This window comes from Prunus persica, chromosome G8, assembly GCF_000346465.2.
Source record: "Prunus persica cultivar Lovell chromosome G8, Prunus_persica_NCBIv2, whole genome shotgun sequence".
Lineage (NCBI taxonomy): Eukaryota > Viridiplantae > Streptophyta > Magnoliopsida > Rosales > Rosaceae > Prunus > Prunus persica.
This window is the reverse complement of record NC_034016.1, coordinates 1,239,746-1,252,585: the sequence shown is the minus strand read 5'-3', so window position 1 is coordinate 1,252,585 and position 12,840 is coordinate 1,239,746. Positions and strand designations below refer to the sequence as shown.

Below are 12,840 nucleotides of genomic sequence, written 5' to 3'. Positions count from 1 at the left end.
AGTGATTAAAACATATATCTAAGCTTATTTTGCATTTGGTAGCCGACTGTAAAAGATCAATGCAGGCCCCAATCATTTAAAACGTGCGATGGTCTTTAATTTGGTGAAAGCTTCTATCTACCTACCCTGCTACATGAGCTATGCAATGGGGATAGTGTTACATGACGTCACAATGTCGTAGAGGTTCTTATTATAATGTTAATACATGCATAGCAAAGAGCTTATAGCTTCAGTAGTTAAGAGCAATTACTCATTCAATTCAGATTATGTGTTCAATCGAATCCCCTCTCCTCCAATATTACTTGTATAAATATATATATATATATATATAATAAAGACATTAATATTGTATTCTATAAAGTGTTGGACATGTTTTATATTGTTAGACAACCTACTTATACTTGCCTAGCATAGTCTAAAATATCAATAATATCGACGAAATACCGAGGATATTATCGTTTTTTCGAATCACAGATATCTCGAAAAGTATTCATGCACATATCGTATAAATATCGATAATATCGAAAAATATCGATGTCAATAATTTCGCTCATACTTCAGCAATATTTTGTTAAAATATCGCTAAAATATCAAAAATATCGATGTAATGGGAAAAAAAAAGAGAGGGGGGGGATGGAAAAAAATACAAAGGGGATTCAAACCCCTCCCATTTCACTCCTCCAACACCTTAACCACCATATCACTTATGTTTTTGTGATAATATGTTAAAGAGTAATGCTATTTAGACACACAATATTGACCACCTTAGCTGACCACCTTATGTGGCAGCTGAGGTGTCTTGTCATGTCAATTAATGAATATTGCCATGTGTATTCTATTTTTTCTTTTTCTTTTTTCAATAATCCTTAAAAAACAAAAACATTACAAATTAAAAATCAAATTAAAAAACCCTAACGTCCCTGGCAAGTGGCCTCACGCCGTTCTCAATTCTTCCTCGCGTCTCCACAGCACTCCCTTTCTCCATTGTTGCTGCACTTTGATAAGAGAATCACTAGAACGTGGCTGAGAGTTGGAGTCCCCCCGTATTCTCTACTTTGCTTCTCTCATTGCCTCCCTTCCTCCACTAAATTTACCCATCCCCATCCTCCACTGTTGTTGGTGAGAGTTAAGAGTTTTCTCAAAAAGAATGAAATTTGCAGTCCTGGGCGATTGGGTGGTTGAAGAATGGAGAGGTTCACTTGTCTATTCTTCTCCAAAAGCCTATCTGACAGAGAGGGTGAAGATTGAGGTACATACCCAATTTTTAGAGTAATTTTGTTGTAAAAATTGTTGTACATGTTCTTAGTTTTTGTTTCTTGAATCTGCAATTTGTTGTAAAAATTGATTAGTGTAATTAGTTGGGTCTTGCTAGCATGTAGTTCGTGGGTACTGGGTGGCTATAATGTCACTGAATGTGATAATATTTGAATTATAAAGATCATAACACTTGTGATTGAATGCAAATTGTGATAGTTTATATGTGGTCTTTTCTTTTTATTGGTGCTGGATTGTTGCAGGAACTTTTTGAGGGACATTATTTCTGTCAGGCACAAAGGGAGGACTTCTTTCAGCGAGCAAAGCCTTACAAAGATCATCCAACAATTCTTAGGTGAAAGCATTGGGCAATAGCTTTTCAATTTTGGTTTGATTTTCCTAGCTGTCCTCATCTTGGTTTCTGCATCGTGCTACTAACATACCAGGAGAACCTTTAGAAATAAAAATGGAGGAAAAAAAAATTAGGTTCTTAATTGACTTGGGAACACTTTTTTGGCAGTAATACTTATGTATTTTATTGCTTGCTCTGTAGGATGCAAAAACTTATGTATTTTTTTGGCAGTAATACTTATGTACTTTTTTGGGTGTGGTAATACCAGTTAGTTTCTTTGAAGAGGCAAATAATGCCCATTACAACTCAGTTAGTTTCTTTCAAGTTGCATAATGTTCCTCTTATTTGATCTCATCTTTTGATTATGATAAAAGCCACTATTTTTCTGCTGCAGGCTACCAGGAAAAGTTCTACTTCAATCCAGGTGACACTGGATTCTGTAGCAGTATATTTACACACAAGGGGTCGCTCAGGTGACACTGGATTCTGAAGCAGTATATTTACATTCTGTAATCTGAACGTTGCATAGCTTGGTCTACAATGACAAGGAAATTGAGTGATTTTACAAGTCCAAATTCTGCAACCCCAAGTTTTGTTTTTTTGTTTTTTTTCCTACAATTGCAGATAGGTTTCTCTGTCTTGATTGTAAATGCTCACTGATGAAGAAGTGGCTATACTCATATATTTTTGTAAGGAAATTCATTGAATTATATGTTTTGGTTCTTTGGATCAGTATTGGCGTTTCTTTGAATGTGGTTCTTTCTGACTGGATGATAACCATCCTACTCTTAGGCAACAATGCAGGGAGGCCCAAGTAACTCTTAATAGAAATGCTGGAAGTAATTAGACAACATTGATATTGGAAGAATAACTATAGAAATTAATAATGATATTTCCAATCCACGAATGGACATGATTAACAGTATCATGTAGATTAAATTGCTACAATAGTGATATATATGAATGAAAAGGAAAAAGAAAAAAAAAACTAATTTTGTGGTTGAGTACAAGATCAACTCCATTACTTCTGGACACCAAAATGGGACTTGAGCACTTCCTTATTTCATGTGTTCGTGAGGTTGTAGATAAACAACAGGAGGGTGTCGTGTGCTTTCTATCATATACTCTCCATTCAAGTGATGTGGACAATCTGTTTGAGCAAACCCCATAAACAAATCCAGTAACCAAATAATTTCAAATACATCACTAATTTAAAAATCAAACAATTAAATAAAAAAGTAATAGAACAACATCAGATGAATCTTTTCACAACTCACATTTTGAATGGGAAATGTAGGGGTATTAATCATCATCCATACCACCATGACTATCCTGTGCATTTTGAGAATCCTGAAGTACAAAAAAACCAAGTATCTCATTTTAAAAATACATATGTATCAAGGCCAAGATAAAGAATGGGAATCACAACTAAATATTCTTACAGTAAAAAGAATACTCTCTTGTGTTCCAACTATATCACAACTAATTTTGTCAGTGGGTGGAACATCACTTTCTACCATCTGGAACTCCTGAAAAATATACAAATACAACACATGTACAGCATGAATATTTTACTCACTTAACATAACAAAATAAGTAATAGCTATTTTATTTGCATACCTTCATTCCTTTTCTTTTATTAGTATTTTTTTCTTGAGATGTGCTCTTCTTTTCTCCTTCTTTTCTCTTTCTAACAATTTGTTCCATTTTAGATTGCTTCCTTTTAAATGGTGGTCGACCTTTGCTTCTGACTGCTAACGGGGTAAGTATCTTCTTCGAATTTGAAATTTCATTAACACAATTGTCAAAGCTCCTACCAGTTGGTGACTTGGGAATTGGTTGAGTACTCCCACAAACGTTGTCATGGTTAGACAATTGCTCCTTTAGTTTCTGCATCCAAGCCATCACAATCACACACTTTTCTTCAGAATCAGCTGCCAACTCCTTAATCTCATCAAAGGTCTTCTGCATCTTATCACACTGATGTGCTTCAAGTGTGGCATTTGACTCATTATAGCTAATTTTAATCTTTGTGTGACGTCTTGTCACATCTTTCCTCCATCTTCGCAAGATGTATTTATCTGGAATTAAATCCATCTTATGCTTAATCAAGAAATAAATGGCATGTCTCCATAGTATTCCCCTAAACTCAAACTTGGAACAATTGCACTTAACTTCGCTGTCAAATTCATGGAATATAACTGTAAAGTTTACACTCTTTTTTTTCCCCGCAATTATCATATCTTCAGATATCTGATACTTTAAAAACGCACCATCTTCCTTGGTATCAACTACCTCACAATACATTTTACTTGTTAATTCATTTTGGAACTCCTTGAATTTTGCAATAGTGTAAACACCTTGAGCTTGTTTCTCCATAAAGTAATGGGTGCTACATTGGATATCTGCAGAGGAAGACTTATAATCTGCTTGGTTCTCTTTTTCTACCTTAGTCATCAATGCATTTTCATATTGTTCCACAAATTGCTTCAAGGTAGTCTTAGAATTTACATGGTCATCAAAAAATGCATTCATACTCTCACTTCGTTGTGTGGTAGACATGCCCGCCCAAAAACTTCCTTTCACAAAGCTTGGCACCCAACGACGTCTTTCATCATATAGGCCTCGTAACCAATCATTACTCTGTAACTCATACTTCTCAATCATCTCTTTCCAACGATCTTCAAACTCAATATTGGTCAATGAATCATACACAATGTTCTCCAAGGCAAATTTAATAGATTCATAGTGTTTATAACTCTTAAGCTTTTCATGAAGCTTCTTCATTATATGCCATAAGCACCAACGATGCCTAGTGTTAGGAAAGACAATCTCAATAGCATTTTTCATGGCCCTGTCTTGATCAGTAATTATCCCACATGGAGCAAGCCCAGACATGCATGCCAGCCACACTTTAAATAGCCAAACAAATGTATCAGTATCTTCACTTGAAATCAGTCCACATCCAAGCAAAATTGAATGCCCGTGATGATTAACACCTACAAATGGAGCAAATGGCATGTCATACTTATTTGTCAAGTATGTCGTGTCAAATGTAATGGCATCACCAAATTCCTCATATGCTGCCCTACTCCTAGAATCTGCCCAAAACACATTTCGTAACCGACCACTTTCATCTAGATCAATTGCATAAAAGAAATTTGCATTTTGAGCTTGCATCTTCAAGAAATACTTTTGAATTGCAGTTGCATCTCCTTCCCCAAGTTGTAATCTTCTAACTTTGTTAATGTAATTTCTACAGTCCTTTTCCATGAATGACATATTCTCATGCCCTCCGGCTTCAACTACCATTGAATTATAATTCTTATTTACTCTTATTCCAGCTCTATCATTCACTTCAATCTTCCTTTTCATATACGAACTTATTGCACGATTCATTCTAAAATATCGAGCATTGTTTGGATTTAATCCGTGATTATGATCAAGTTTGACCGAGTTCACTTTCCACCTTCCATCCAAGCATATACCTGCCCTTAGTTGAGCCTTGCAATTGCATTTTATGCTTGGATATGGCTTCAAGACATTGCTTGCAGTACTTTGCGGGATCCCTGATCGAGAACATGATAAAGTCACATATTTCAACTCCCCAAAATCTCCTTTCTTCGATGATCTCTTCTTCATTGGGAAACCTACTCGATTTGCATATTTTTTATAAAAATCAAGCACCTCATCAACTGTGTTAAAAATCATATTTACCTTAGGTTCTTGTGTTGTTTCTTCCGGGCTCATTGTTTTTTCCAGTCCAGTCTCACCAATCTCAACCTCATCATTTTCTTCACTCATCTCCAAATTTGAACGGTTTCTTGAAGATTCCAAATATTAATATAAACTTCCTGTAATACATATGCAATAATACACATTCAGTTGACATTATAGTAACCAGTACCCGTGAACTACACGCTAGCTATACCCCAACAAATTGCAATAATACACATTCAGCAAACATACCTAGTAAGTGATTGTTCAGCAACAGTAATTTGCTATAGTACCTAAACTCAGTGACTCAAAATTTCATCAGATCATAGTGTCTTCTTTATGGTATCTAAATAATAACCAGAAAATAAAATACAGACTAAGAATAGCAAAACCTCATTCATTCACAAAGTATAAATACTTGTTCATTCCATGCATGTTTCTTCAACAGGAAAAAGGAAAATAAAGAAGACAAGCAAACATGAATTTTACTGTAGATGACAATTTTTAAGACAAAAAACTTGAGGTAGCTAAAATTCCTTGTTCGTAAGGTACCTGTAAATTCCTTGTCTTTTTGGCGTCTATAAGGCTGATTGTTCAAAGCATTATAGGCATCTGTTATTAATAACAGCAGGGCGCACAAAGTTAAGAACCTATACAACAATTTTTACAACAAAATTACACTAAACATTGGGTATGTACCTCAATCTTCAACCTCTCTGTCAGACAGGCTTTTGGAGAAGAATAGACCAGTGAACCTCTCCATTCCTCAACCCACCCCATTGCCTAGGACTGCAAATTTCATTCTTATTGAGAAAAGCAGAGTAGAGAATGAGAAGTAGAATGAGAGAAGCAGAGTAGAGAATATGGTAATTAAGGGGACTCCAACTCTCAGCCACGTTCTAGTGATTCTCTTATCAGAGTACAGCAACAATGGAGGAAGGGAGTGCTGTGGAAACGCGAGGAAGAATTGAGAACGGCGTGAGGCCACTTGCCAGGGACGTTAGGGTTTTTTAATTTGATTTTTAATTTGTAATGTTTTTGTTTTTTAAGGATTATTGAAAAAAGAAAAAGAAAAAATAGAATACACATGGCAATATTCATTAATTGACATGGCAAGACACCTCAGCTGCCACATAAGGTGGTCAGCTAAGGTGGTCAATATTGTGTGTCTAAATAGCATTACTCATATGTTAAAATATTTATATTTATATTGTTTTGTTTTGAATCTTTTTTTTCAAGAATAAAATTTTCATATGAGAATGAATCTTTGACCTTCCCTTTTCAAGTTTCAACTTTGGAACTATTCACCACGTGTTGAAGGAAAATGTGATCCTTCCCAACATAATTTTACCACCATTAATTAAATAATGGGGTTTTATTATTTTAGGTTCCACCCATTTGAAATTGGTACTTAGGTGACGAGTGGTAAATTTAAAAGATATTCAATCAAGAACGCAACAACCTTCACACACTCTAAACCTTGACCAAATACTCTTATGACTAGTCAACTGTTAGATATGAATTATACCAAACAAAAACATACACAGAGCATACCAAGATGTATCTGCAGGCCTAGAGAATTACTAGTGACAACCTATGCACTCAGAAGGACCCATCAATTTAGGCATCCCCTGTGCTAGCAACAATTATGGTGAAAGTGTGTGAAGACAACGTAATCAAGCAAACACCAAACAACATAAAAAGATGACTAGTCAACCGCACAAATTCAGATGACTAGTCAACTATTAAAAACACAAACCCAGAAAATTTACAGAGATGGAAACCAGAAATTGTTCACCCAGAAACCCACTATTGGGAAAAACTAGGGGTCATCAACCGACCAGGCAATCCACTAAGCAAAAAAGATTCTTACAAAGAACACTAGCAAGCTCAAGAAATTCCTAGGTCTATTTAGGAAGATGAGCTATACCTCCTTTGTGCAATCTTCTTCTCCAACTTAGCGAAGCTTGAAACTCAGTTCTTCATGGCAATGGCAGCTCATTCTCCAGCTCTTCCATCCCATGGCACTAGCTTGCAAGCTCTAACTCAGACAGAAATGAAATTTGGATTTATGGAGAAAATGACCAATTTCTTCAAGAAACCATACTCTTGAAGAAATCAAACTTGAATCTGACCTAGATGTATATGATAGAGTGTTTGATCTAGCAAGATGAAGTTTTCATATTTCAAATGCAGTTTTCAAAAAGAAACAATTTGGAAAGAAGAAGAAGGGAGAGTTTGCTATGAAACTTTCCAAAAATTGTCCCCAAAAGTGACGGCTGCCAAATGAGGAATTGCAAGGACTATACAGACCAAAAAATTCCCTTAGGTCAGAATCCCATGTAGCAGCAGAGAGAGAAAAAGGAATAGGACAAAAAAGTTGGTTATCAAGCTGGAGAGCAAGGATGACTAGTCATCCAAGGAACAGATGACTAGTCATCATTTTATGAAACCAGTATAATGCAATGTTATGCAATGCACAATTTACCTTTGCCAATTTGCATGAACCTCCATATGATAGTTGTTAGTTAAGAACACCTAGAGAAGCTATTCTTAATCTAAACTTGAGCTTGATAAATAACAATAGAAATCCTATTACAAAGTTGTCAAGGGAAGCCAAAAGGAAAACCCAAAATGCATACATTAACAATCTCCCCCTTTTTGGCTTTCCTTGACAACACTCTCTAACAACACTCAACCCAAAACCAAACCTATGGAGATGATGAAATGAAGTACCTGCAAAACAACAATCAAACTCCTAGGCACAAGACAAGCATATTATATCACAGAAATTTGAAGCAATATGCAATATATGCAATATGGGGTTGAGAGTGTTCTCCCCCTTGTTGATAAGGAAAGAGCAAAAAGGCAAATATAGAGAAACAGTAATCAAGTGAATTAAACACAAGTCACATAATCAGATTTGAACAATATGCACTTGACACGGTTTGATTACAAAGCAAAACAACATTTGCTCAAAACAATACAAGAAAACTCCCCCTATCAAGTTGCACAATGAGTTTACAAAAATATACCACCCAACCTGTCCAAAAATACTCCCCCTGAGTATCATATAACATAAAGGAATTAACCTTTGATGTACTAATCCAGCAAACTGTCCATAAATAGCCAACAAACACAAAAATGCATCAGACTAAAAAGAATAAGAAATGGAGCACAAGTTGCAAGGAATCATACCTAAAGCAATTAAAATCAAGTGGCTAGATTTAAATGCAATGTGTACACATTACACATAAAGAAATTCCCCTAAAAAGATAGAGTTTAAGAAATATATTTATCAAAACAAGGGACAACCAATGAATTTTTCTTCGAGACAAATTGAGAGTTCAAGAACGCTCAACTTGAGGGTGTATTAGCTATAAATATCTTACAATTACTTTTGCATCAGTTGTAGAATCTCCATGATCTCAACTGCTCCATATCCTAATTTATTTTGTAACCAATCACAACCCCTCTTGATATGTAATAGCTCAATTTTTGAGTATTTGTAACTGTACAATCGTGTATATAAATAGAGAAGAAAACCTCAACACAGTTGTGTGAGGAAACCTGAATCTTATATCCACACGTTCCAACTGTAAATGGATAACGACTACCTTTGTTCTCTAGGGTTTTTTTGTCTAGTCTATGGTTTTACCCAGTATATAAACTATTGTATTAATTCTTTGTAAAGCAAGGCAGAAGGCAGCCGTTTACATATTTTTATAAAAGATTTTTTTTTCTTTCTCCAACACTTTCTCTTTTCCTCTTACGTCTCTGAAATATTCCATTTTGAGTAATCTTTTCAGGTGACACTGCGAAATGAGCTTCCATTTTTGGTCTTAGGAAAATCTGCGGTCAAGAGCAAAATATACCTTGCCTTGTAATTGTTGGAAATCACAGTCATCACAGTCAACGCCAATCAAAGCTTGATTTGTGGATCGAATCTCAGTGAATAAATCAAATTGTAATTGCTGTAATTAGGTCCTAAAGTTTAGATGTTTGTCTGACAGTTTACCTCTTTTAGACTAGACGTACTCCTTTATAACCATGTATATGAGTTGTACAGAAATACAAGAAAATACAGAGAAACCTTTCTCATTCTTTTCTCCATTATCAGTTTCTTTATGGTATCTGAGCACCATCCTGGTGCCTGATATTGCTCACTTTGCTTCCGCCAATATCATTGACCACCATGACTAAAACTTTATCAGAGAAGAAGTTGACAGAGGTTTGATACAGTTTGACACAATTTTCATGTGTGGTATCTATCATGACATTTTGACACAGTTTTTTAAGGGCCTTAATATCACAACAGGGCATAAAAAATTCTTCACAACAAGCATTTCAAACATATTATGGTGCAGCAGCAGAACTACTTCAATCAGAGCATCCTGTAAGAGTTATGTGGCCTAGCTTAAGAAAGTTTTACTTTTCTATCTTTCTTTCTAGGTCTAGAGGGTTAGATGTGGATTTTACACCTTATATGTATGCTTTATCTATGTTGGACAGAGCTTCTAATTTATTTTCTTGCTAATGATGTTTGTTTCTTTATTTCAATAGTGGAATACTGGTTTTGATTGTAATTAATGCATTTTCGTGATACTTTTAGCCACTTTGCCAAATGGAGCATGAAAATGCCAAGCGAGCCACTTTGCCAAATTCCTTAATGCTAAAATGTCTCTTCATATGACAAAAAAGCCGAAATCTTATGAACAATTGCACTTTAATGTCTCATTGTAAGTTGCTTTACATTTTTGCTGCCATTTCTTTTCATTTTTTAATTCATGAGTTGGCGGTGCAGGTCAGATGGATCACATAGTTTGGTAAACAGTTGGTAAAAGAGTTGAAGTTGCAACCATAAGGATGATATGCTTGCTTTTGAAGGTTCCATCAGAAGAGCAGAAGCTTGCAATCAGTCAACTGTGGTGAATCTTATTTTTATGTTGTTGGATCAATTGACCTATCTAGGTTGGATTGTAGAGTCATCTAGGTTTGTTTTTTTAGAGAGAGTTGGATTTAAATTTGTTCAAATTTGGAATGTAATGATATTATTTTATACTATTTTTATATTTTTTCAAATGTGTTCAAATGTAGAGTCATCTAAGAATGTTGATATTTTTTTAATGCAATGAATTATTTTATACTATTTTTATGTTATCCAAATTGTTTCCACAGCACTACGTATGAAAAAGAATTAGATGTTATTTCATATATTGTTACACAACAACAAACAGGGAAAATAAGCCAATTAGTTATGAGTTTTCAAATACATTAGTGACCAAGTAGGTCAGTAATTTAGTCACATGACCCCCTTTTAGTGTCCAAAATATGTGTTTTAGTGATGAAATTGTAAGCCCTTTAGTGATTGAAGTTGCAGTCACTAATAGTTTTTTCGTTAGTGACCAAACAGAGGAAGACACTAATTCTGACCAATACTTGGACACTAACTGTATCTAGTGACCAAAAGCGATACTTTTTGTGACCAATTTTTGGCCACTAATAAACGTTTTTCTTGTAGTGATAATGGGGTTACTAAGTTTTTATTTCAATTGCACTGTCTCACCATCAAAACTGAGTTTACATTAAAAATTGAAGTGGCCACTGCATTAGTTAAGCTTATTCAGATCTTCGAGGAGATATTGCCGACTGTTTCAGGCTCTTCTTGGAGACAAGTTGTCATCGGCTCTTCAATTCAAATATACGTAGCCTGCCAATGTTCATAAGCCCAATCCTCAGCTCTTCTATTAAGAAAACAATGTTGCACAAGTTGATGCCATATTGTGTTCGAGTGCTGCAGCAGTTGCAAAAACAAATGGTGCCTTTTGCCAATTTCAAATCACATGTAACTGTGTAGATTGCAAGTTTATCCATATATAGCTAAAATGCTTTGCTTTTCTAGATTATCTCCTGACATTATTTAGGTAAGAGAACATGCCTTAAAACGTGTACTTAATTTGTTTTTCTTGACATTATTTACCCATTTCAGGTGGCTGCTAGCGTTGCTTTTCTAGATTATCTCCTGACATTATTTAGGTAAGAGAACATGCCTTAAAACGTGTACTTAATTTGTTTTTCTTGACATTATTTACCCATTTCAGGTGGCTGCTAGCGTTGCTTTTCTCATTGCTAGATATTTGTTCGTGACCGCATTCGTAAAGTGGTTGAGGGAAACAAAAAATTTCTTGCAATGGATAAGGCTATTGGAGAAAACGGATTTAGAGATGTCATTCTCCTTCGCTGGAGCCCCTTGCTTCCTTTTCTTTGGGGAACTATTTCATACGTGTTGGGGAGGTTTGCTGCCCTGCTTCTTGTTCTCTTAGTTAAAGTTCTTACTTCACAAGCTGGTTGTTCTTGAGATTGAGAGCTAGGGCTATCAGATACCTATTTGAGCTCAGGTCAATTTGTCAGGCTCTTGGGCTTTTTAATGAGACAAGTATTTTAACCCAAGCTTTAACCCTGTTGTTAAGTATGTGATTAGAGCCAATATATGAGCTAGTTCAAGGTCTTCATTTTTGCTACTGCTTTTTATCCTTTTTAGATTGAATAATCCCAACGTATGACAAAACAATATTGTCAGTTGAAGTAATAGAACTGAAAGTTATAGGGAAATTAATTGTTTTCTTACTATTTTCAGTTGCAGTTTCCACTAATTCTCATGATGTAAATACTTTTGCTTCATTTCAATTATGTAAAGAATATTAAGTGTGCCCTTTGGTGTCTCATATAAAAGATGTAGGGCTAAAATATCAAGTAGAAGTTAGTTGATAAGTTGAGCATGATTGCACTGGTCCATGGGAAAACAAATTAAAACATAGGGCTGATGGTATGATGGTCATGACTCATGTCTGCTAGTTTATTTTCAGAAGTAATTGATTTTAATATCATGAACTAATTTAAACATGCGTAATATTTTTGTAACATGTTTCACTCTCTGGTTCTAAGTCAATCTATAATTTCCTTGCAGTTGGTTGGGGATGCTTCCTGGAACATGGGCTTACGTGAGTGCTGGTGCATTTGGGCGAGCCATAATTGTAAGTTTCTCTCTGTTTTTCCTGTTCTGTTGTGGTGGTTCTATTTATATATATTATTATATACAGTTTAGATACTTAACGTCTTCGTTCCTTGTGAGATATGTTTCCTGTCTGTGAGGTCTATGACTTGGGGGCTTTGTTTGTCAGCTTAACATGTAGCACAGTGAGGAATATATTGTGTAATTATGTTCTCAATAAAATAACTGGTAAAACTTAATGACAGTCAATCAGTAGGAGCAATGCATGTGACTTGGACCATCAGTAATTCTATATTTATTTATATTATATACTAAAACCCAATGCAACTAATCACTGTAGCTAAGCACAGTAAATTTACGAAAATGCCTTTATTTTAAGGGAGACTTTGGAAAAGCCCAAAGGAGAGAGAAAATTTTTAAAAGAAGCAAAAATGGACAAAATTGCCCTTATTTATTTTTTGATTTCCTAAGAAATCCTTTACATTTGCATGTCTTTGGTTTGAAA

The 12,840-nt window shown here is 35.1% G+C and overlaps 1 protein-coding gene across 1 annotated transcript; it reads right to left on the bottom strand.

Moving 5' to 3' along the window:
- LOC18767157 (protein FAR-RED IMPAIRED RESPONSE 1) lies at positions 2,909 to 5,410 on the bottom strand. Its single transcript, XM_007199022.2, has 3 exons — positions 3,227 to 5,410; positions 3,049 to 3,135; positions 2,909 to 2,956 (listed from the first exon to the last, which is right to left on the bottom strand). The coding sequence occupies exons 1-3, from the start codon at positions 5,408 to 5,410 to the stop codon at positions 2,909 to 2,911; spliced, it is 2,319 nt and encodes a 772-aa protein (XP_007199084.2).